This window comes from Triturus cristatus, chromosome 8, assembly GCF_964204655.1.
Source record: "Triturus cristatus chromosome 8, aTriCri1.1, whole genome shotgun sequence".
In the NCBI taxonomy this organism is placed as follows: Eukaryota; Metazoa; Chordata; class Amphibia; order Caudata; family Salamandridae; genus Triturus; species Triturus cristatus.
In genome coordinates, this window is record NC_140591.1 from 1,161,477,992 (window position 1) to 1,161,502,184 (window position 24,193).

At 43.7% G+C, this 24,193-nt stretch overlaps 1 protein-coding gene and 2 long non-coding RNA genes across 4 annotated transcripts in view; 2 read left to right on the forward strand and 1 right to left on the reverse strand.

Moving 5' to 3' along the window:
- Positions 1-24,193, forward strand: part of LOC146805544 (fibrous sheath-interacting protein 2-like) — a 426,831-nt gene that overhangs the window by 172,870 nt on the left and 229,768 nt on the right. For both annotated transcript variants that reach the window (XM_085620524.1, XM_085620523.1), the window contains exon 2: positions 7,063-7,188. In XM_085620524.1, coding sequence (XP_085476650.1) covers positions 7,063-7,188 — 126 coding nt within the window. The remainder of the gene's footprint in view (positions 1-7,062; positions 7,189-24,193) is intronic.
- Positions 18,627-19,380, reverse strand: LOC146805545 (uncharacterized). The gene is made up of 3 exons (XR_014967472.1): positions 19,287-19,380; positions 19,126-19,182; positions 18,627-19,045 (listed from the first exon to the last, which is right to left on the reverse strand). It is a non-coding gene; the product is annotated as an uncharacterized LOC146805545 (long non-coding RNA).
- On the forward strand, positions 23,061-23,805 carry LOC146805546 (uncharacterized). The gene is made up of 3 exons (XR_014967473.1): positions 23,061-23,154; positions 23,259-23,315; positions 23,396-23,805. It is a non-coding gene; the product is annotated as an uncharacterized LOC146805546 (long non-coding RNA).

The following is a 24,193-nucleotide window of genomic DNA, read 5'->3' on the forward strand; positions in this document are numbered from 1 at the left end:
ATGACACCTTACTCGACATGTTTTGATAAAGCCAAACCAAAGATAGCATTTAACCGCGAGGTTCATAATGCACTTAAGAGTATATGGTATGACGATATCTGGAAACAGTAGAAGGAAGTTGTTCCGACCACTGCAGACAGGCTCAGCTCATGCCAGAGCACCATCTCACATGGAACCAAGCACTCTGCCTTCAGGATTGTTAAGGCCTGCCATAGGAGTGACTTATAGGTTAACATGTGTCCCATGTAAGGTTAGGTATAGGTATACTACACCTAAGTAAGAGGTGGTTACACCAACTTACCCCAGCTGAGTGATTAGCCAGTTGTGTCAAATTTGTTAGGCCAGGCCAGGGGTGGCACAATACATGCTTCAGCCCCTGGTAGGCCTTAGATACACCAATGCCCTGGGTACCTAGTGTACACTGGTACGGGGGCTTACAGGGTGATCCACTTCCAATTGGTTATGCACCTAGGGTGCATAGTGTAAATTTAGTAGAGAGAAAAGCAGGCTGGGGGTCTGATTGGCAGGCCCACAGCCTCAATATGTCAAAAACCAGTGAAGCAAAAAGCAAAAATTTGGGGTGACCATAGGATAGCAGACCCTACTCTCCTACACAGAGGTTCAAGCCAAAATCATTGATATGGCCTATGATGGAGAATCCTTGTTTGGGGAGCATATAGACGAGGCCCTCCTAGCGATCAAGACTGATACGGATACAGCTAAGTCTCTAGCTGCTCTCCAATACAAACGGGGATCTTTCCGTGGTGCAAGAGGTCGAGGCTTTGTATCAAGGGGAAATTATCAAAGTCAGCAAAACAGACAATATCAGTCTCAATATAGACAGCCTTATGGACGATCATCATACAGGCAATCTTCCTCGAATAGTTTCTCTCGTCAGGGAGGAAGAAGGCGATCGAACAATCAGGGTCGCGACGCCAACAAGAAGCAATGATTTACGCTGGACGCCAGTCATCCCTCCTTCCCTCCCAGTGGGAGCAAAGATAACAACTTTTGCACACAATTGGGAGGAGATCACCTCGGATCGTTGGGTCATCGACCTAGTCAGACACTGTCACACCCTGGAGTTCTTAAAACAACCTCCTACTGCCCCGCCCAGGGGTCCCCCTCCCCCTCGTCTTCACTTATTGTTCAAAGAAGCTTTAATAATGCTCCGCAAGAACGCAATAGAGAAGGTTCCTTCGCCCCAGAAGGGAACCGGGTTCTATTCTCGATTTTTCCTCATAAAGAAAAAGTCAGGGGAGTCGCGCCCGATTCTGGATCTCCGCAAGCTCAACACATTTCTAAAGAAGCAGAGTTTTCGGATGGTTACACTGGCCGAAGTTTTGAGCTGCCTGAACAAAGGAGATTTTATGGCTTCTCTGGACCTGGAGGACGCGTACTTCCACATTCCTATCCTTCCCAAGCATCGCAAGTACCTGCGATTTGTAGTGGCTGGCGTCCACTATCAGTTCAAAGTCCTTCCGTTTGGGCTGAAATCTGCTCCAAGAATTTTTACAAAGTGTCTTGCACCAGTAGCAGCGACTCTAAGATCACAGGGAATACAAGTATTCCCGTACCTGGACGGCTGGCTGCTCAAAGGCCCTTCGAAGCAGACTACCGTAGAGGCAGTTTCAGCATGCCTAAGTCTATTCTCAAACTTAGGCCTCACTCTCAACCAAAGCAAATCTCAACTGCTCCCTCGTCAAAGGATTCAGTTTCTGGGAGCAATGCTGGACACCAAACAATGCAAGGCATTCTTGTCAGAGGAACGTCAGCTTCGTTTACAAAAGCTAGCACTTTCAATCGCAAGAAGAAGGTCAGTTTCTGTCCGGAGGTTTGCGTCTCTTCTGGGGATGTGTTCATCAACTATAAATCTTGTCCCTTTGCACGGCTCCGAATGAGACCTCTGCAGGAACAGTTACATCTACAATGGAAACAGGCTGTGGGGTCGTTCAACGACTCCATCATGATAACACCTCACATGATGGTCTCTCTACATTGGTGGTCACAGATGGAAAACCTGGCGCCGGGCCTCTCTTTTCTAACATCTCCTCCAGAATTCGTGGTAACAACAGACGCCTCCATGGAGGGGTGGGGAGGACATCTCCAAGATTTACAAATTCAGGGACGATGGTCCCAGGAATACCGCCAACAGCATATCAACAGACTGGAGCTTCGCGCCATTTTTCTCACTTTGCAGGCGTTCCTCCCGAGGATTGCAGGGGCCTCAGTGCTGGTCCGGACGGACAACACGACCAGCATGTATTACGTCAACAAACAGGGAGGAACGAGGTCACTGTCCCTTTCGCAGGAAGCTCAGGAACTATGGGAATGGCTTACAACACACAAGATAACCTTACGAGCGGAGCACGTCAGGGGCCTTCACAACACGTTGGCCGACGACCTAAGCAGATCTCTGGCAGGCTGTCACGAATGGGAGATAGAGCAGAAGCAACTTGACAAAATTTTTCAATCATGGGGCAAGCCGGCACTGGATTTGTTTGCTACAAAGGAAAACAAGAAATGCAGATATTACGCAAGCAGATTCCCTCAACAGGGATCAAGAGGAAATGCCCTGTCCATGAGATGGTCAGGGCTTTGTGCGTACGCTTTTCCCCCGATACCACTAATTGCGAAAGTGATCCGCAAAGTGAAGATGGAACATTGCCGCCTCATCCTGATTGCACCCCGTTGGCCAAGGCAATATTGGTTCCAGGAGCTGCTTCTACGAGCTCACAGCTCCATCCGTCTAATACCAACAATGATAATGTTGACAAGGGAAAGGGATCAAATACTCCATCCAGATCCACAGTCGCTGCACTTACACGCATGGCTCCTGATTTCCTAGAATACAAAGATCTAACCATTTCACAGGAATGCCGTGAGATTCTATCTAAATCACGCGCGCAAAGTACTTTAAAAACGTATCGTTTGAAGTGGAAACGATTTTGTCATTGGTGCGAGGGGAAGGATGTCCATCCTTTACACGCTCCAGTAGAGCAAATCCTTCCTTATTTGTTATCCCTAGCCAAATCTGGGCTTGCATTCTCATCAATTAAGTTCATCTTGCGGCTCTATCAAGATTCAGGAAGAGTACTTCTAAGCCTTCGCTCTGTTCCTCTTCATTAATAAAACAATTTATGAAGGGGCTATTCCGTGTTTATCCACCAATTCGTGCACCTCCTCCAGAGTGGGAGTTGAACACAGTTCTAGCTCAATTGATGAAAAGACCGTTTGAGCCTATCCACAAGGCTGAGCTAAAATTTTTAACATGGAAGGTGGCTATTCTTTTGGCTCTTACATCGGCTCGAAGAGTCAGTGAGATTCAAGCGTTCACCATCTCAGAGCCCTTTTTGCAGTTCTCTAAAGACTTTGTTACTCTCAGGACAAATCCACAATTCATCCCTAAAGTTCCGACTCAGTTCCACTTAAATGAGCCAGTAAAACTAAGTTTTCTTCCCAAATCCAGCCACTCCATCTGAGCGAGCGTTGCATTCACTGGATGTAAAACGCTGTCTGAAATTTTACTTGCAAAGGACTAAGGACATCAGGCGGTCCAATCAATTGCTCATAGCTTATGGTCAAGCTACACTTGGGTCCGCTGTGACTAAAGCGACTATAGCCAGATGGTTGGCTTCTACAATTCATTTTTGTCATGATAAAGCCAATAAACCGTTACAAAGAAAGGTCAAGGCGCATTCTACTAGAACTATGGCAGCATCTACTGCATTGTTCGCAGGAGTATCCTTGGAAAATATTTGTCGTGCTGCAACGTGGAGGAATCTTCACACATTCACAAAGCACTACTGTCTGCAATCTACTCTGCAGGAGGATACAGCGGTAGGACAGGCCGTCCTTCGACATCTTTTAAACTAAGGTCAGATATTGGTTTTTCAATTTACTGTTTATAATTGCTATATTTTAAGCTACATTGTCTTTTCTTTGTGTAAGATACATGTTTGGATTTTAAGAGAGGACATCTTATGCCTTCTACTTATCAGATTGCGGGCGTAATTGGGAGTGTATCAGCAATAGTCTCCCACCATCCGCAAACGACTGTATGCTCTGCATACTGCTTGCTACTCTGATTCATGCATGTGAATCTATGAAAGATACCCCAATACTGGATAAGAAAACAAGTTACTTACCTGTAACTACAGTTATCCAGTATTGGTATCTTTCATAGATTCACATGCACCCACCCTCCTCCCCGCAGAGTCAGTTCTCTATGTTTGGGATATAAGCTTCCCACTCGTGCTAGGAAAATCTGAGGAGAGCTGGCTCTGCTGAGAGGGTTCTAGAAGGGTGCTGATGTCTGATTGGTTGTTACCAATTCTTGGGTTATTTTACATAACGAAGTAGATAGGCTTCTAAGATATAGGCCTTAGGGCCTTTTTTCTTTGGGCCTACTACTACTACTACTACTAATTATTTTTTGGCACTACTTTTTTTATCTACCGAGACTCCCGCCTCGGCGACGGGGAATGATTCAGGCATGTGAATCTATGAAAGATACCAATACTGGATAACTGTAGTTACAGGTAAGTAACTTGTTTTCTTCTCCTAGATGGCAGCCTTCTCACCCATGGGAACTCAATGTGGTTGTCTGTAAAATAAGGACTTCTCCATTTGAGCCAATATATAAGGCCTTATTACAACTCTTTCCAGGAAGGTAGAGATTTTAATTGCAATCACTTTAGTTATGACGGGCAGTGATCTTCAGGCTTTGTCTGCAGTATAACCATAAGCAGTCTTTCATCACAATAGAGTACTATTGAGAACACATCCTACTTTTCTGTCGAAGGTAGTGGCAGATTTTCACATAAATCAAACAGTCTTTCTAGCAATATTTCAATATCTATGTGTGAGAACTGGCTCCTTTGATCCAGCATTTCGGCTTTAGCTTAACTTCTTATGCCGACGACACACAGATTGTGCTAGCCACTTATAAAGATCAAGCTTCCCCTGCACCTCTGTTTCAAAATTGTATCCTGGAAATTAAAAGTTGGATGAGAAAAACTGTTTGAAGCTTAATTCGGAGAAAACGAGATAGTGATCGTTGGTAATCTCCAACCTAAATGGGACGTCTTATGGTGGCCTGTTGAGATGGGAGAACTATCAAAACCAGAAGCAAAAGCAAAAAATCTAGGGGTAATTATTGATAACAAGCTATCGCACTCACAGCAAACTAATGCTATTGTTTCTGCTACCTTCATCTGATTAAGAAATTGAGGAAGGTTCTTCTGTACATTCCTATCGATACTAGGAGGACGGTTGTGCCTACACTTGTGCTATCAAAACTAGAATACTGTACTGGATTGTATCAGAATATGCAGATATGAGTCAGTCTCTAAGGAAATTTGGAAACTCCATTGGCTTCCTGTAGCAAGCCGCATCTAGTTTAAGACACTATGGTTAGATTATAAAGCCTTGAATAACATGGGACCCGTATTCTTAAAAAGTCTTTATTCTTGGTACCATCCTGGTAAACAGCTACGCTCTACTGATGCCAGGCTCATGATGGTTCCCAGGATTCTTACCTCCAGCTGAGGGGGCTGTAGCATTGCTTATGGTATGGCCAAATTTTGGAATATGCTTCTAGTGCATAGTAGGTCAGCCAGTTCACTATCCTCATTCAGGAAGTGTCTTAAAACCTGGTTGTTCCAGTAAAAGATCATGATCCTCTGGGCATACTTTTAGTCTCAGCGCCAACCTGGTATTCGTGCGCTCAATAAATTAAATTAACATAACATAACATGAACTTTTGATATGTTATGGACCCCACCATAATGGGATGGAGTCCTTGAAACAAACTGCAACTAGATGGATAGTTTCCTCAATAGCTTGTTGTTACCAACTAGATAATATACTACTTCCGGTAGACAGAAAGCACACACTACACAAGGAAAGGCGGCTGCTTCTGCTTAGCTGAGAAATGTTCCTCTTGTCGACATACATAAAGTAGCCACATGTAAGTCTGTTCGTACATTCACTTAGCATTACTGTTTAGATGACAATGCTGAAGTTAGATGAAGATGCCAAAACTAACACCTTATTTCAAGAAGCAGCGTTATAGAACGTTTTTGGTTGACATTGCTCTATTTGTGCATCTATATATGTATTTTGAATATCAGCGAGGATCCTATAATGCAGAAGCAAATATTACTTATATTCCTAGATCTTCATTGTAGGTATCCTCACTAAAAGCATTAAAAAAGCCTCCCTCCTCCCTGGTTGGCAATAATTTCAACAGCAATGGCTTTTTAATTAATTAGATGGTGCCTTACAAAAATAACTAAGGATGTGAGGCAAACTGCCTGTAGAGTGCATGCTGAGAGATGGAAACTGAAGGCTCTGTAAAGGAGCAGTGTATGATTTCTAAATGGTTGCTCTTTACCTAGCAGGTATCCTTTATCTTCATTTTATCTAATTGGTTCAGGATTGTCTTTTGGTCTCTTTTACAAAACAATGGGAATATGTAACAAAATGGAAATGGGCCTAGGCCTTTGCTTTCTGCTTTTTATTAGCTTTGCATTGCTATTTTGATGTACCAGGGACTCCCATCTCAATTATGGGGAATGATTCAAGCATGTGAATCTACGAAAGATTCCAGTATTGGAGAACTACAGTTACAGGTAAGTAACTTATTTTCTTCTCCTCGTGACATGATTCTGAAAATCTAATGGAAAGGTTGGTTACCTGCTACTACAGTTCTCAAAATTCGGTATCCTTCATAGATTCACTTGTGACACACCCTCCTCTTCATACATCTAGCTTTGACTTATTTCTTTTTGCTCAAGTGCTACAAAACCATTGGTTTGGATTTGGTGATCTTTAAAAGGGAGCAGAATGTAAATGCTCTTGACCTCATTAGTACAGTAGCAACTCAATCAATGAGGTAGTTAGGCTGCTTAAAGTACCATCAAATATACGGAATTTTACAAGCTGGTGAACTCTCATTACAGGTAAGTATCTTTTTCTTCCCTTTCATTTATAGAAGCTGGAAACTGTGTGAATTATGAGATCTTTAATGACAGTTTTGTTTATTGTCTTCATTTATAGGATTCTTATAGGCACTTGTTACAAGGCCCAGCAGCAAAGCAATTGTTGGAAATGCCTCTTGGTTCCAAGCTTCCACACCTCCCAGGTAGCAACATCTTACTTTATACTACAGATTTATGTGAACGGGTAAGTACAATTCCACTCCTTTATTTTCTGTTATAATATCATATTTATTTGAAATATAGCTCTATTTGTGGCAATGTAAGCTCTTCTTAACCACAAATCCTCTTTACAGGTGCAGTTTCCCTGGAGTTTCTCTCTTTAGTATTGCTAGGTTCTTTAAATGTTTGTTCCTTTTGCTGTATCCATGTATAAGATATTTGAATTATAAATATATAGAAGTTGTCTAATGTGCTGTCTAATACTGTCTGAATTAAATGCTCTCCTTTAGTGGATCTCCACTGATAATTATAAGCACTGAAAAGTCCCACCTGCAATCAGGATCCTGAAGCACTGTTCATAGGATACACACAATTATCGCTTTTCATTGGAAAAGACAGACAGATTATAACTTTGCAGTGTATTTGTAGAAGCCTATCTGTAGGCTATATTAGCCATATTTAATGTATGTTCTTTATAAAAAAAAATAGGCCAAAGTCACCAGTTGAAATAGGTGATAAGAAGCTACTCTTTCGCAAACCTATTTAAAGGAAAATGAAAAACGGGTGCCCTGTAGCTAAATAGGCTGCAGACTAGCAAGGCTGGAAAACTGACCCTGCACCTTTATTGAATCCCATTTCCCTAATACCTGATCCTGACATGTCTGGGGCAGTTGCTGCAGTTCTTTTTCATTCTATTGGAGCACAGAGCTCAGCATTTTTTTGCCTTATTTCTATTTTGGAATCTTTCCCCATCTTCCTTCAAGGTTCATGAGACCTCATTTAAAGGTTAGTGATAATGTTATTCCTTTTTAGGTCCAACCTAGAGCCAGCGCGCATGTGCTGCGAGACTTGTTGTGGTGGAATAGCGAATAGAAGTCCCGCCCACTCCACCCATATTTACCATTTGCTTGTGTCATTGTCCCAAATGCTGGCTTCTGATTTATCAATAGGCTTGTTAGTCCCTCCTTAGTACCGCCACCACCTCATTTGTCACCTCCCATGACGACTGGCCCCTTTACTTCGTTTGTTACATGATTTCTTCTTCAGTCTTACAGCACTATTTTCTTTAATGAGGTTCTCTGTTCTCCTACTGCAGGCATGACGTGCTTTGGTGCCTTCTCCCCCCTCCCGTTGTTGTGCTTTCTTTCCCCCTCCACCCCGTGTTCGTGCTTTCTTTCCTCGCCCTCCATCCCGTTGTCAGTGCCTTCTCCTCTCCCCCCGTCCTCCCGTTGTCTGTGCCTTCGCCCCCGCCCTCCGATGTCCATGCCTTCTCCCCCCGCCCTCCCTCCCATTATCTGTCATGCCAAGTTGCCAACCATTTACAATGCAATAGGTCTCTCGTAAATTTGAGATTTATTGCATTGCAAATGCTTGTTAGCACAAAGCCAGCTGCACGGTGGGAAGAGGAATAATGGTTGCAATGTGCCTGTCTTCCCCGCTTCGCCACTCCTGGCTGCAGCCACTATCCATTGCCGTTGTGTCCAGCAGCGAGAGCGCTCCATCCTCCTTACAAACATTCAGGGCACAGGCTCGCTCAGGGCCTCAAGTCGGATGCACAATTCCAGTGTCTGCATAAAAATCAGCCACCCTGCTGTAGGGAAGGCTAATATGTCTGCGTTGTTTACTTCGCGCTCCTGTCTTTCTGCCCTGATTAAATACTTGTAGCTGTCCTCAACATACATATATTGGATTCTTGAGAAGCACACTCTTGCGCACTTTATTTCTGGTATTTTTTAGCTGCGTGTCCCAATATATGTGACTGTTTGTCACTCATGTCCTAGAGGACAAGGTGCGACAACTAGGAAAAAGCTTATTTATGGAGTCGTCTAAGAATGCTTTGTCTTGTGGTTCTTTAAGTCGTTAGGCTGAGAAGGCAATAAACCGACTACCTTACAACCCATGTTGGTGTTAGATCTATACAACACCACTGTTCTATGCTTTCCCATTTCTTTCGCACGTCCCTTCACAGAAAACCTTTATTTTTCTTGTGGGTATCTTTCATGTTGCACACTACAGCTTGCTCTTCAAAAGAAACTATGAAGCTGCTTGCCTCAGGCTCTTGGGAGACTTGGTCTGACATAATTTTGGTGGCATTATGAAATGGTAGGGCAGGAACTTGTCTTACAATGCTGAAGCATGCTCGTTCCCCAGTAAATGACCTTCAAGATTATTAATCGTTCCTGTGCGGTTATGTTCGCCCTGTCAAGTTATTTGTTATAATGGTGGAATGCTCTTGGCATGGTCTTCTGGAGTGCAGTTCTGAAATACTCTGCAAGTGAATCTGGGAGCTTTCATCCTGTTGACGTCCTGGGGGAGTGCATGCCAAAAAACGTAGCTCTCAGTGTCATCGTATTACATTCTAACTTTGCACGTCACAAATGTATGTATTGAAGTTTCTCCCACAGTATCATTGCCTGTGAATATTCTACAGGCGAGGATTATATGGTTAGAGAGAATAACCACAGAAATAATGTGAGCGAACAAAATTAACCTCTCTTCCAGGGGATACTCATCAATAGTCATAAGCACTGAATAGTCCCGAACACGTGCGGGGACCCCGGAATAGTCCCGCCCATGTGTGGGGACCCTGGAGCAATAACCAATTATATGCATATACCTATATATACATATATATATATATATATATATATATATATATATATATATATATATATATATATATATATATATATATTTTTTTTTTTTTTTTTTTTTTTTTTTTTTTTTTTTTTTTTTTGTTAAATCAAGATGAATTCCTATTCCTGAAATGTGAGGCACCCACGATTCCAACTTTTTACCATCTTCCTAAGGTACATAAAAGTATAAACAATCCCCCAGGCAGACCTATTGTGGCGTCCATCAGTAGTCTATTGGAAAACACATCTATTTACATAGACCTATTTTTGGCACCATTAGTAAAAGACTTGGCCTCCTACATCAAGGATACACAAGACTTCCTAAGATTGATTGAAGGAACTGCCTGGGATACTGATATGCTACTCATAACTCTGGACATCACCAGTCTATATACCTGCATTGATCACAACAAGGGTATCTTGGCTATAGATTGGTTTCTAAATAGAAGACCTATGAAGTATTACCAACATAACAAAATGTTGATACAAATGATTACTTTCTGTCTTACCAACAACATTTTCACTTTTGCAGGAAAGTTATATCAACAATTGCGAGGGACCGCGATGGGAACGTGCTTCGCCCCCAGCTACGCGAATCTTTTCGTGGGCTGGTGGGAGAAGCACGTGGCCTGGGGCGAGGCAAATGAATGCTGGGTGGAAAAGATCGCTCTTTGGGCACGATACATAGACGATCTTTTTATAATTTGGCGTGGCAGTCGCACCTCGGCTGAGGAATTTGTGGCTTCCCTTAATGTAAATGATCTCAACTTAAGATTCACGGGGGAAATCAGTGACAAATCTGTCACATACCTGGATCTAGAAGTCTATGTAGACAATGATACACTGTCTACTAAGGTCTACAGAAAGCCCACAGCAGGCAATACTGTCCTGCATGCTGACAGCCACCACCCACGCAGTACCATTAAGAACATACCATTTGGGGAATTCATACGCCTCAAAAGAAACTGCTCCAAAGCACAAGACTATGCCCAGGTAAAGACAGAATCCACCAAAAGATTCAGGGAAAGAGGCTATAAAAACGCAGACCTCGCCATAGCTGATACTAAAGTTAAAGAGATTGACAGGAAAGATCTGTTAATTGTAAAGAAAGCTACTGAATCAACAGAAGGGCAGGTTAGGATGATAACCAATTTTAATGAAAAATCTAGTCAGATCATGCAGATCTTCAAGAAAAACTGGCACATCCTACAAACAGATAACATTCTCAAAAGGAAATTACCAGCACGCCCTGTCATCACCTACAAGCGTAGCCTATCTATTGGCGACCACCTTGTTCATAGTCACTTTGATCCGGTCCCTAGAGTCAAAAACAAAATAGGCCTTACAGGGTTTTATCCCTGTAACCGCTGCAAAGCCTGCAAATTTAGTGAGAAAACAACAACATACTCAGGCAGACCCAATGACCCCAGACCTGTACGAAAGATGAAACTTTTCCTCAATTGTAATTCAGATTTTACTGTCTATTGCCTTACTTGCCCATGCGCAAAAAGATACATAGGTAGTACCATACATCCTACTAAAAAACGCATTCTGGAGCACATGCGGGCAATTTCCAACAAAGATCCAGCATATCCGGTTGCTCGACATTTTGAGCAATATCATCAGAGCAACCGTGATCTTTTGAAATTCTATTGTCTGGATCAAATAGGCAAGTCGGAGAGGGGTGGCGATAGAATACGAAAACTTCGGATTCTGGAGTCAACATACATAATAGACCTCCAAACCAAGGCCCCATTAGGGCTTAACAATGATGAGGAATTATGGGTCCACCTGTGAGAGGGTGAAAATATCTAAACCTTGGGTCAGGATATTTATTGCACCTGAGACACCGCTGCATTTGGTCTCTAATGTCATAAAACTTTATTGAGATAGAAAATCTATATGTTACATGTTGTTGTTTTTGGGTCCACATATTTCTTCTCCTTCTTCTTTTTCCACCCTGGTAACAGCACATATCTAAGTACTCTCTCTCAACAGTTGGCTTTCTGCCCATTCAGGGCTTCATTAATACACAAGGTCAGGTGACTAGGCAATCTGGAGGGAATGCCTGACTTCAGGGGGGCAGCGTGACTAACTAAAAATTATACGAACTAAGTTCGAGTATTTAGTATTTTTCCAGTCTGCTCACCCCCCATAAATTTGTAGATCAACCAACAACTTTGAGGATTGCATACATTCTGTAGATCCTAGTCAGTCCAAAAAACTTTTTTAGAAATATTAAGTATCTAAAATCGTGCATCTTTCCCATCTCAAATATATAAATATCCTATTATCACCTGTCACTTATGCTGTCTGCCAATTTGAAATTGTTTTTTAATCTGCACATATGTTATTTTTTGTATGAACGTCAGGCACTTTATTTGTTTATATTTGCTACTAGAAGATGGCCGCCATGAATTTAGATACAATGTTGCTGCTAATCCATCTTCTATGTTTACGCATTCATTGTCATGTGACACTTTGTTGAACTTTAAATGTGCCGTTTTAACATAATGGAAACTGACATTGAAAAAGCCAGTCGGCGAAACGCGTCTGTCAGCGTTTCGGGGGTAGCACGGGGGGAACTTGCCAAATAAAGCATTCATGCTTTAAAAAAACTTTGTCCCTGGATTTTTGCTGGAGTGCTCTTCACTTTACACGTCTATACGTGTTGGTTGTTTCATATATATATATATATATATATATATATCCAGTATTGGGGTATCTTTCATAGATTCACATGCCTGAATCATTCCCCGTCGCCGAGGCGGGAGTCCCCGGTAAATAAAAAGTAGTGCCAAAATGTTAGTAGTAGTAGTAGGCCCAAAGAAAAGGCCTAAAGCCTATATCTTAGTAGCCTATCTACCTCATTATGCAAAAGAACCAAGAATTTGGTAACAACCAATCAGACACCAGCACCCTTCTAGAACCCTCTCAGCTAGAGCCAGTTCTCCTCAGATTTTCACCGCACGTCGTGTGGAAGGGAGTCTCCCTGAGTGCCTCTCAGTTTTTCAACTTGCTACAGCATGTCTGAAAAGAAGGCCTTGTTTAAATCCTGCAGGACCTGCGCCAAGAAGAGGGTCCATGTTGATGATCAACATTTGGACTGCATCTACTGCCTCTACCCTAAACATGAGGCAAGAGATTGCAAGATTTGCCGCACCTTCCCTACCAAAACTCTTAGGGATAGGGAGGCAAGAGTGCTTTTGTGGCTGAAATCCTCTTCGGCTGAGGAGGATGACAGAGCCTCTACTTCTAGCAAGAGAGCTAGATCGCAGGACAGCTCTTCCAGTGAGGGGAAGAAGCGCCAGAAATCTCACCATTCTACTTCTAGTTCTGTTCAGAGGAGTCCCAAAATTTCCTCTGAATCAGCGCACTCTCCTCAGGATTCTACGGTCAAAGCTAGGACACAAACTGTGAGTAAAAGCCTTCCAAAATCTCTGGCTTTCTCTCCATCTACGATTTCTGTCACCTCGTCTGCTCCTTCATTGACGGATACCATCTCGACGACAGCCATTACCTCTCCTATTCTGTCAACGGGGATTACTATCCTCTCAAAAAAGCCCGTCGTCGAGGTGTCGTCGACGAAGTCCTCGTTGACGAAGCCAGCATCGACGATACCATCGACGAAGCTTTCATCGTCGAAAAGAGAAGCGTCGACGACGATCCCGTCGACAAAGAGCTCGTCGACGAAAATCCCATCGACGAAGACCCCGTCGACGTCGAGCCCGTCGACAAAGGCTCCGTCGACGTCGAGCCCGTTTACGAAGACCCTGTCGACGACGACCCCGTCGACGACGACCTCGTCGACGATGGACACTAAAAACCTATTAACATCAAAGGAATCCATTTCTACTACAATGCCTGGAGATTTACCTGTTCAGTTTCCGACACTTGCAATGGCGCCCGCTCATTCCACTCCTATTTCCACCAGGAGTTTCCAGCTAAAGACTTTTCAAAGACAGGAATGTAGCGACATCTCAATGCTTACTCCCTCACATCTCCTAGAAACATATGTGCAGGGTGAGGATGATGATTATGAGGATGACGAGGACGAAGGGCCCTTTGGGATCGCTCGCCATCCTTCTGAACTGCACATCAAGTGTCAAGATCACGATGATGATGAGGAGGAGGACAATTATCAGGGGCATTACTATAAGGAAGACATAGTCGTTCCGCATCATAGACCTTGCTACAGACAACCTTGTCAGAGCGAGATGTCACATCTGCCTCCGACTTTAATTCAAGACCTGCAAGCCATGCTTGCAGATTATAAGCAGCGTTTTCCACCGCAGCCAGTCATTCCACAGGTTCCGCGGACTGCGCCGCAGCCGGACCCATTGCCTTTGCCTGAAGATCCAGCCCCAACGCCCAACTGCCTGATCCTCCACAGAACCCGCGTCAAGGTCAAGATTCAACCTCGGAGGAGGAATTCGAAGAGGGTGAGCTACCAGACCCAGCAGACCCTTGGGATACTTATATAATCCCTATGCCTTCACCACCCACCCCTCTGCCATCTGATTCGCCCCCAGAAGATATAGGGGGGTTCCATAACCTTATGCAGCGCGCTGCGACCAGGTTCCACTTGCCGGTTACCATTGAGCAGTCTGACTGTTTTCTACATGACTTTATCCCTATCATTGACTACATTTGGAAGGAAGGAGTTAAAATTATGAAAAACCCAGCATCAGTGCCAGCGGTGCTTCCACGGATTGACAAAAAATACCGTGCTCCTGCCAACAGTCCTTCCTGTCTCATTGGCCAACCTCGGTTATCTCACAGGCAGCCCAACAAAAATCTAAGAATCCGGCAGCACCTGTCACTATACCACCGGATGGGGAAGGACGACGCCTGGATTTAATTGGCAAAAAATTTTCAACGATGGCAGCTGCATCCATCAGGGCAGCCAACTCGTTGCCGATAATAGGGCGTTATGACCGCCAAATGTGGTCAGAAATGGCAAGCTTTATTGACCGCATCCCAGAGGACAACAGGCAAGACGCTCAGAAGATTTTGTTGGAGGGTGAGCGTGCAGCATCAGAGACTATCGACTGCGCTCTGGATATTGTAAATACTAATTTTCGCCAGTTGGCTGGGGCAGCTGTTCTCAGACGCCAAGGTTGGCTTAAGGCCACCACGTTCAGACCAGAAGTCCAGACAAAAATATTGGATATGGCCTATGATGGAGAATCGTTGTTTGGAAAGCATATAGATGACTCACTCCAAGCAATAAAGACCGATACTGATACCGCAAGATCATTGGGCTCCTTGCAGTACAAACGAGGTACCTTCAGAGGAGCAAGAGGCCGTGGATTTTCATCCAGAGGAGGTTATCACACCCAACAGAATAGATACCAGCCTCAGTATCGACAATCATATCAATCTTCCTACAGACAAACCAACACGTCTGGTTTCTCTCGTCAAGGCGGACGAAAAAGATAGCAGAATCAGGGAAGAGACACCACAAGGAAGCAATGATTTCTGCAGGGCGCCTTCCACTCCTTTTCCCCTCCCTGTGGGTGCGAAGATTTCAACTTTTGTGAGCAAGTGGCAAGAAATTGCGTCGGACCTTTGGGTTCTGGACCTGGTTCTCAACGGTAATACCTTAGAGTTTGTCACCAAGCCACCCAACACACCACCCAAGGGACCCCCTCCCCCTCGTCTTCACTTACTATTCAAAGAAGCTTTAACGATGCTCCTCAAGAATGCAATCGAGACGGTTCCTGCACTTCAAAAGGGGATGGGTTTTATTCCCGCTTTTTTCTCATCAAGAAGAAATCAGGGGAGTGGCGTCCAATCTTAGACCTTCACAATCTGAACAGATTCCTCAAGAAGCAGGGATTTCGCATGGTCACTCTGGCAGAAATTCTAAGTTGCCTCAACGAGGGTGATTTTCTAGCTTCTTTAGATATGGAAGACGCTTACTTTCACATCCCAATACATCCGAAGCATTGCAAGTATCTTCGCTTCACAGTGGCTGGCGCCCATTACCAGTTTAAAGTGCTACCGTTTGGGTTAAAATCTGCCCCAAGTATATTTACGAAGTGCCTAGCTGCAGTGGCAGCAGCGTTACGATCCCAAGGAATCCAAGTCTTCCCGTATTTAGACGACTGGTTGATAAAAGGTCCTTCGGAAAGCTCAGTCAAGACTGCCGTGACAACATCTCTTCGTCTGTTCCACTCTTTGGGGCTTACGGTCAACAGGAGCAAATCTCAATTACACCCAAGGCAGATCCTTCCTTTTCTGGGAGCTCTACTAGATACCGTCCGCTGCAAGGCATTCTTATCTCACGAACAGCAGGTTCGTCTTCAAAAGTTAGCAATCCTGATTTCCAAAAGAAAGTCAGTTTCTGTCCGGATGTTCGCGTCGCTCCTAGGGATGTGCTCCTCTGCAATACACCTCGTCCCTCTGGCACGGCTCTGGATGCGACCCTTGCAGGAGGAGTTACACCTTCAGTGGCAGCAGGCGATGGGTTCCTTCGATGACATCCTCAGAGTCACTTCAGGCATGAAGAGCGCTCTACGTTGGTGGTCCCACATACCCAACTTAGCAGAAGGGCTCACTTTCATACAGAAGATTCCAGACTTTGTCCTCACTACGGATGCTTCCATGGAAGGATGGGGAGGTCATCTCCAAAACTTACAGATACAGGGGAAGTGGTCTCCAGAGTACAAGAACAAACACATCAACAGGCTGGAATTGCGAGCAATTTTCCTGTCTCTGCAAGCTTTCCTTCCAAGGATTGCAGGTTCTTCGGTTCTGGTTCGGACCGACAATACCACCAGCATGTTTTACGTGAACAAGCAAGGAGGGACAAGATCAGCAACTCTGTCCACAGAGGCTCAGGAGTTGTGGGAATGGGTCACACTCCACAACATAACCCTCAGAGCAGAACATGTCAGAGGTCTCTGCAATACATTAGCGGACACGCTCAGCAGATCCCAATCAGATTGTCACGAATGGGAGCTAGAGCAAGCTCAAGTGCTCAGAGTATTCAGAGCTTGGGGAACACCGCCACTGGATTTGTTCGCCACAAAAGAGAACAAGAAATGCCGCTTTTATGCCAGCAGATACCCTCAACAGGGGTCAAGGGGGAATGCCCTGTCCATGCGATGGTCAGGGATTTGTGCTTACGCTTTTCCCCCGATACCTCTAATACCGAGGGTCATATGCAAAATGAAGTTGGAGGGCTGTCGTCTCATCTTGATTGCACCCAGATGGCCACGCCAATACTGGTTTCAGGAGCTTCTATTACCATCCCAGGACCAGCCGATCCGTCTTCTCCCGACGCCCACAATGCTGTCAAGGAACAGAGGTCAGGTTCTCCACCCAGACCCTCAGTCCCTACATTTACACGCATGGCTCCTGACTTCTTAGAATTTAAGCACCTGGATATCCCTCAAGACTGTAGGGATATATTAACGAAATCACGAGCCCACAGCACGATAAAAACTTACCGTCTGAAATGGAAACGGTTTTGCTGTTGGTGTGAAGCAAACCAGGTGCACCCGGTGGACGCTCCTGCAGAACAGATCCTCCCTTATTTGTTACACCTGGCAAGATCTGGACTTTCTTTCCCTTCAGTCAAAGTCCACTTAGCTGCACTTTACAGATTCAGAAAGGGTGCTTATGGCCCTTCCCTTTGTTCATCCTCTTTAATTAAGCAGTTTATGAAAGGACTTTTCCAGGAGTTTCCTCCGGTCAGACTTCCGCCACCGGAATGGGAACTCAACACAGTCTTAATGCAATTAATGAAGCATCCATTCTAGCCTATCCACAAGGCTGACCTCAAATTCCTTACCTGGAAGGTTGCTTTACTTCTGGCTTTAACATCAGCTCGACGAGTGAGTGAAATTCAGGCATTTACTATAAAGGAACCTTTTCTACACTTCACTCAAGACTACGTGCACCTCCGAACTAATCCAACATTTATCCCTAAGGTGCCGTCACAGTTTCATCTTAATGAACCAGTGACGTTAAAAACTTTCTTTCCTAACCCATCTACTCCAGTGGAACGAGCCTTACATTCTCTCAATATCAAGAGATGTCTTAAATTCTATCTTCAAAAAACTAAGTACCTTAGAAAGTCCGACCAATTGTTCGTGGCTTATGGCCAAACTACCCTGGGAAGGGCGGTGACAAAATCCACCATTGCCAGATGGATAGCATCTACAATCCTTTTCTGCCATGACAAAGCTCACAGGCCATTGTTACGGAAACCCAAGGCCCATTCCACGAGAACAGTAGCAGCGTCTACAGCATTGTTTGCTGGTGTGACTGTAGAAAATATCTGCCGTGCTGCGACATGGAAAAATGTCCACACTTTTACGAGACATTACTGCCTCCAATCTACGCATCGAGACGATGCAGCAGTTGGACAAGCTGTCCTGCGACATCTGTTTCTTTGAGATATTTTCAGGTACCTTTTTCATACTTTTAACATGTAATATGTTGATATCTTTTGGTATGACAATGCAATGTTTTACAATAATGATTTGCTTTCATTTTAATGTTATTGCTTTACATGCTGTTTTCTCTTCATAGATTGCATGTTTCGAATTTTAAGATTCTTTTTCTTATACCTCTTGTTAACAAGCTGTGGATGCAACTAGGGAGTATCAGCACTAGTCTCCCACCATCCGCAAACGACTGTATTCTTGATATACTGCTCGCTATTCTGATTCATGTTATGTTTCAATGGGGTAACCCGATAGACCACTGGACTCGGGTGTATAGATTGGTATATGAAAAAACAGTCACAGTGGAGCAGTTTATCTTAATAAAAACACAAGTATGTGAGTATACACTTAAATCGAGTTATGACAACACCTTATTGAGATACACAAATGACCTCATTTAATCATATTCAGCATAGAAAAGGGTCAACATTTCAACCTATTAAATAGACAAATGCATGTCACAATCATCATTTTCAATTACTACGGGTGTAAGTGAAGTGAAAAGTGCAACATAAATCGGGATAAGTGCAGACAAAGTGAAGGGGAAGGTCGTGTGTTTTAGAACATCCAAAATGAATTTGAAGACCTAACCTGCCACTCGAATGGCAATAACACAAATGCAATAACATTAGCAAGAAAAGCAGTTGTACAATCACTGTCAGTCTTGTGTATTAAACAAAGGGAAAAGTCGTCGACGTTTCGACCCCTAATCGAGCCAGCAATTAGGAAATCTTGGAAGCGGGGTCTTCTTCAGGACCAGCGGGGGGTAGGGAAGAAGGACTTACACCTAGAGATAATGAGTAGTATTAATACGGTGTGTCTCTAGGATCATTAATTGTCATGAGGTAGAAATAAGATGATATTTACCAGCAACAGCAAGGAAAACTCATGCTGGATTATTTGTGGAGTGGGCCCGAACGGCTCCTAAAACAAAACAAAAACAAAAAGACGGAACAAGGGGAGATTGTACATCTGTATGAGGTCTCAATTGGGGCCTGTTGGCCAAAGCAAGATGGTGTATTACTCACCATTCAATGTTGAACAACCGGTGCTATTGATGGCAATATTCTTGTCGGTATGTGATGAATCACAGTGGGCAGTGGTTCAAAAGTAACCAACGCTGGGGGGGTAAAGAAATTGAATTTCAAATCACCACTTAGTTTGAAGATGTACCAAAACCAAATAAGGTACAAACATCAAAGGACCCACACAAGTGACGGGAAAACTATGGGGGCAAATGTATCTAAAAATGTCTAAAAAGGGAGTCACCGTGAGGGGACATCAAGGGTAACTATGGGCAGCGCTGCGGGGTTTGGAGGATATGAATCCGCTAAATTTAAGAAGAACATCCAGCGTGTTATGGACTTAACACGTAACAAGCCCCAACCTCTGAAAGCCCGGACAATAAGTATGAGGCAGGCGAAGATGAGAGATTAAGCTCGCAGCGTTTCACAAAATCAAAACTTGAAAAAATATATAAAACCGCCTAACGGCTCTAAAGCATGGAAACTAATTACATATGGTTCTTATTATAACTCAACCCAACTACGATGTGGCCAACAACGGAAGAATAGCAAATGGAGAGGTGAAGAGGGGCAGCTTTTAATCTCTTAGTGGAGCAAAAAGAAAGTGAGAAGCGCGGTGAATTGCAATCTCTTGGAAGACGCGCGCTTGCTCCGCGGCATGACATACCTCCCAGGTAGCGTCGACAACATCTGACAGCTAACCCTGGGAAGTGTCAGGTCGCTCATTAAGTAACTGACGAAAACAAGTACGTCAGCAAGAGGCACGTGACGAGCCCATTGGACCGGGGCAGGGGGTGTGTCTGTAACAACGCAGCTGAAAGCTCAGATGCTGCAAAACTGAAAGTGTTAACCCGTGATCGACAGACAGCGTTCAAAGGCGCGCGAAGGGCACTTAAATGTGTCAATTGAAACTGCTGTGTTACAGCTTACACTCTAAGTTTCTTGTTTACAACATTGAAGCATAATATTTTCAGCGTTGTGCGTTAATGCAAAAAATAGGTAAAGCCACTTAGTCAAATGTACGTCAGCTTGGAAACCATGAACATGAAAAACAAATCATAGAGCAGCATATAAAATAGAGGCAAGCATTAACGTATCCTATTTAAAATGTATGCAACGAGGTAGTGACCTGACTGCAAAAGCAGCTTACATTCTGAAGCAGAGATAAATCGCCCTCAACAAGATAACAATATATGTCTAGATAGAGTGTAGTTCAGATTTTGAAAGGGAATCAAGGCAATAGTAGGTTCCAGGGGCGGAAAAAATGTGTCATGCAGCAAATGATTATGGATGGTCAAGATTACCCCATATTTTAGGCTAGGTGTTATTCAACAGGGATAATTGTGCATACGTAGCGTCAAGTTCGTTAAGGCCATTGAGGACAGAGTCAAACCTGTCCATCCATTTACATTCACGAGTGTTGAGGATTGCTCCCAGGTCGCCTCCCCTGATACCCAGAGTGATGGCCTCCAGAACTAGCCATTTCATCGATTCAGGGGGGTGATTAAATGCTGAAAAATGTTCAACCATGGGGGCCCCCGTGGTATTGCATCTTATTCTGCTACAGTGTTGTAGGATACGGCATTTAATCCTCTGAGTGGTCTGACCCACATATATCTTATTGCAGGGACAGACAATGGCGTAAATCACATTCTTAGTGTTACAATTTGTCAATGTTTTTAGGGGCACCGTGCAATTGTTCAATTGAAACACTTTAGTTTCAATAGTGAGACCACAGGCTTTACATTGTCCACATTTGACATGGCCTACTGGTGCCGGTAGTTGCCACATTGATTCGATTGTTGGCTTAGGCGGTGTGTCCAAAAAGGATTTTACTACTTGATCACGGACATTTCTAACTCCAAAGAATCGTACCGAGGACCCCAACAGGCTAATATGCGTTACCACCTTCAACACCAGGAGTAACGAAATTCGGCATATCATTAACAAACACTGGCATTTGGTATCATCGGAACTACATCTTCCCGAACCACCCATGCACTCTTTTAAGAAAGGTAGAAATGTCCGTGATCAAGTAGTAAAATCCTTTTTGGACACACCGCCTAAGCCAACAATCGAATCAATGTGGCAACTACCGGCACCAGTAGGCCATGTCAAATGTGGACAATGTAAAGCCTGTGGTCTCACTATTGAAACTAAAGTGTTTCAATTGAACAATTGCACGGTGCCCCTAAAAACATTGACAAATTGTAACACTAAGAATGTGATTTACGCCATTGTCTGTCCCTGCAATAAGATATATGTGGGTCAGACCACTCAGAGGATTAAATGCCGTATCCTACAACACTGTAGCAGAATAAGATGCAATACCACGGGGGCCCCCATGGTTGAACATTTTTCAGCATTTAATCACCCCCCTGAATCGATGAAATGGCTAGTTCTGGAGGCCATCACTCTGGGTATCAGGGGAGGCGACCTGGGAGCAATCCTCAACACTCGTGAATGTAAATGGATGGACAGGTTTGACTCTGTCCTCAATGGCCTTAACGAACTTGACGCTACGTATGCACAATTATCCCTGTTGAATAACACCTAGCCTAAAATATGGGGTAATCTTGACCATCCATAATCATTTGCTGCATGACACATTTTTTCCGCCCCTGGAACCTACTATTGCCTTGATTCCCTTTCAAAATCTGAACTACACTCTATCTAGACATATATTGTTATCTTGTTGAGGGCGATTTATCTCTGCTTCAGAATGTAAGCTGCTTTTGCAGTCAGGTCACTACCTCGTTGCATACATTTTAAATAGGATACGTTAATGCTTGCCTCTATTTTATATGCTGCTCTATGATTTGTTTTTCATGTTCATGGTTTCCAAGCTGACGTACATTTGACTAAGTGGCTTTACCTATTTTTTGCATTAACGCACAACGCTGAAAATATTATGCTTCAATGTTGTAAACAAGAAACTTAGAGTGTAAGCTGTAACACAGCAGTTTCAATTGACACATTTAAGTGCCCTTCGCGCGCCTTTGAACGCTGTCTGTCGATCACGGGTTAACACTTTCAGTTTTGCAGCATCTGAGCTTTCAGCTGCGTTGTTACAGACACACCCCCTGCCCCGGTCCAATGGGCTCGTCACGTGCCTCTTGCTGACGTACTTGTTTTCGTCAGTTACTTAATGAGCGACCTGACACTTCCCAGGGTTAGCTGTCAGATGTTGTCGACGCTACCTGGGAGGTATGTCATGCCGCGGAGCAAGCGCGCGTCTTCCAAGAGATTGCAATTCACCGCGCTTCTCACTTTCTTTTTGCTCCACTAAGAGATTAAAAGCTGCCCCTCTTCACCTCTCCATTTGCTATTCTTCCGTTGTTGGCCACATCGTAGTTGGGTTGAGTTATAATAAGAACCATATGTAATTAGTTTCCATGCTTTAGAGCCGTTAGGCGGTTTTATATATTTTTTCAAGTTTTGATTTTGTGAAACGCTGCGAGCTTAATCTCTCATCTTCGCCTGCCTCATACTTATTGTCCGGGCTTTCAGAGGTTGGGGCTTGTTACGTGTTAAGTCCATAACACGCTGGATGTTCTTCTTAAATTTAGCGGATTCATATCCTCCAAACCCCGCAGCGCTGCCCATAGTTACCCTTGATGTCCCCTCACGGTGACTCCCTTTTTAGACATTTTTAGATACATTTGCCCCCATAGTTTTCCCGTCACTTGTGTGGGTCCTTTGATGTTTGTACCTTATTTGGTTTTGGTACATCTTCAAACTAAGTGGTGATTTGAAATTCAATTTCTTTACCCCCCCAGCGTTGGTTACTTTTGAACCACTGCCCACTGTGATTCATCACATACCGACAAGAATATTGCCATCAATAGCACCGGTTGTTCAACATTGAATGGTGAGTAATACACCATCTTGCTTTGGCCAACAGGCCCCAATTGAGACCTCATACAGATGTACAATCTCCCCTTGTTCCGTCTTTTTGTTTTTGTTTTGTTTTAGGAGCCGTTCGGGCCCACTCCACAAATAATCCAGCATGAGTTTTCCTTGCTGTTGCTGGTAAATATCATCTTATTTCTACCTCATGACAATTAATGATCCTAGAGACACACCGTATTAATACTACTCATTATCTCTAGGTGTAAGTCCTTCTTCCCTACCCCCCGCTGGTCCTGAAGAAGACCCCGCTTCCAAGATTTCCTAATTGCTGGCTCGATTAGGGGTCGAAACGTCGACGACTTTTCCCTTTGTTTAATACACAAGACTGACAGTGATTGTACAACTGCTTTTCTTGCTAATGTTATTGCATTTGTGTTATTGCCATTCGAGTGGCAGGTTAGGTCTTCAAATTCATTTTGGATGTTCTAAAACACACGACCTTCCCCTTCACTTTGTCTGCACTTATCCCGATTTATGTTGCACTTTTCACTTCACTTACACCCGTAGTAATTGAAAATGATGATTGTGACATGCATTTGTCTATTTAATAGGTTGAAATGTTGACCCTTTTCTATGCTGAATATGATTAAATGAGGTCATTTGTGTATCTCAATAAGGTGTTGTCATAACTCGATTTAAGTGTATACTCACATACTTGTGTTTTTATTAAGATAAACTGCTCCACTGTGACTGTTTTTTCATATACCACGCTATTCTGATTCAGGCATGTGAATCTATGAAAGATACCCCAATACTGGATAAGAAAACAAGTTACTTACCTGTAACTACAGTTATCCAGTATTGGTATCTTTCATAGATTCACATGCACCCACCCTCCTCCCCGTAGAGTCAGTTCTATATATTTTGGGGCGTTTACTTCCCACTTGTGCTACGAAAATCTGAGGAGAACTGGCTCTGCTGAGAGGGTTCTAGAAGGGTGCTGGTGTCTGATTGGTTGTTACCAAATTCTTGGTTCTTTTGCATAATGAGGTAGGTAG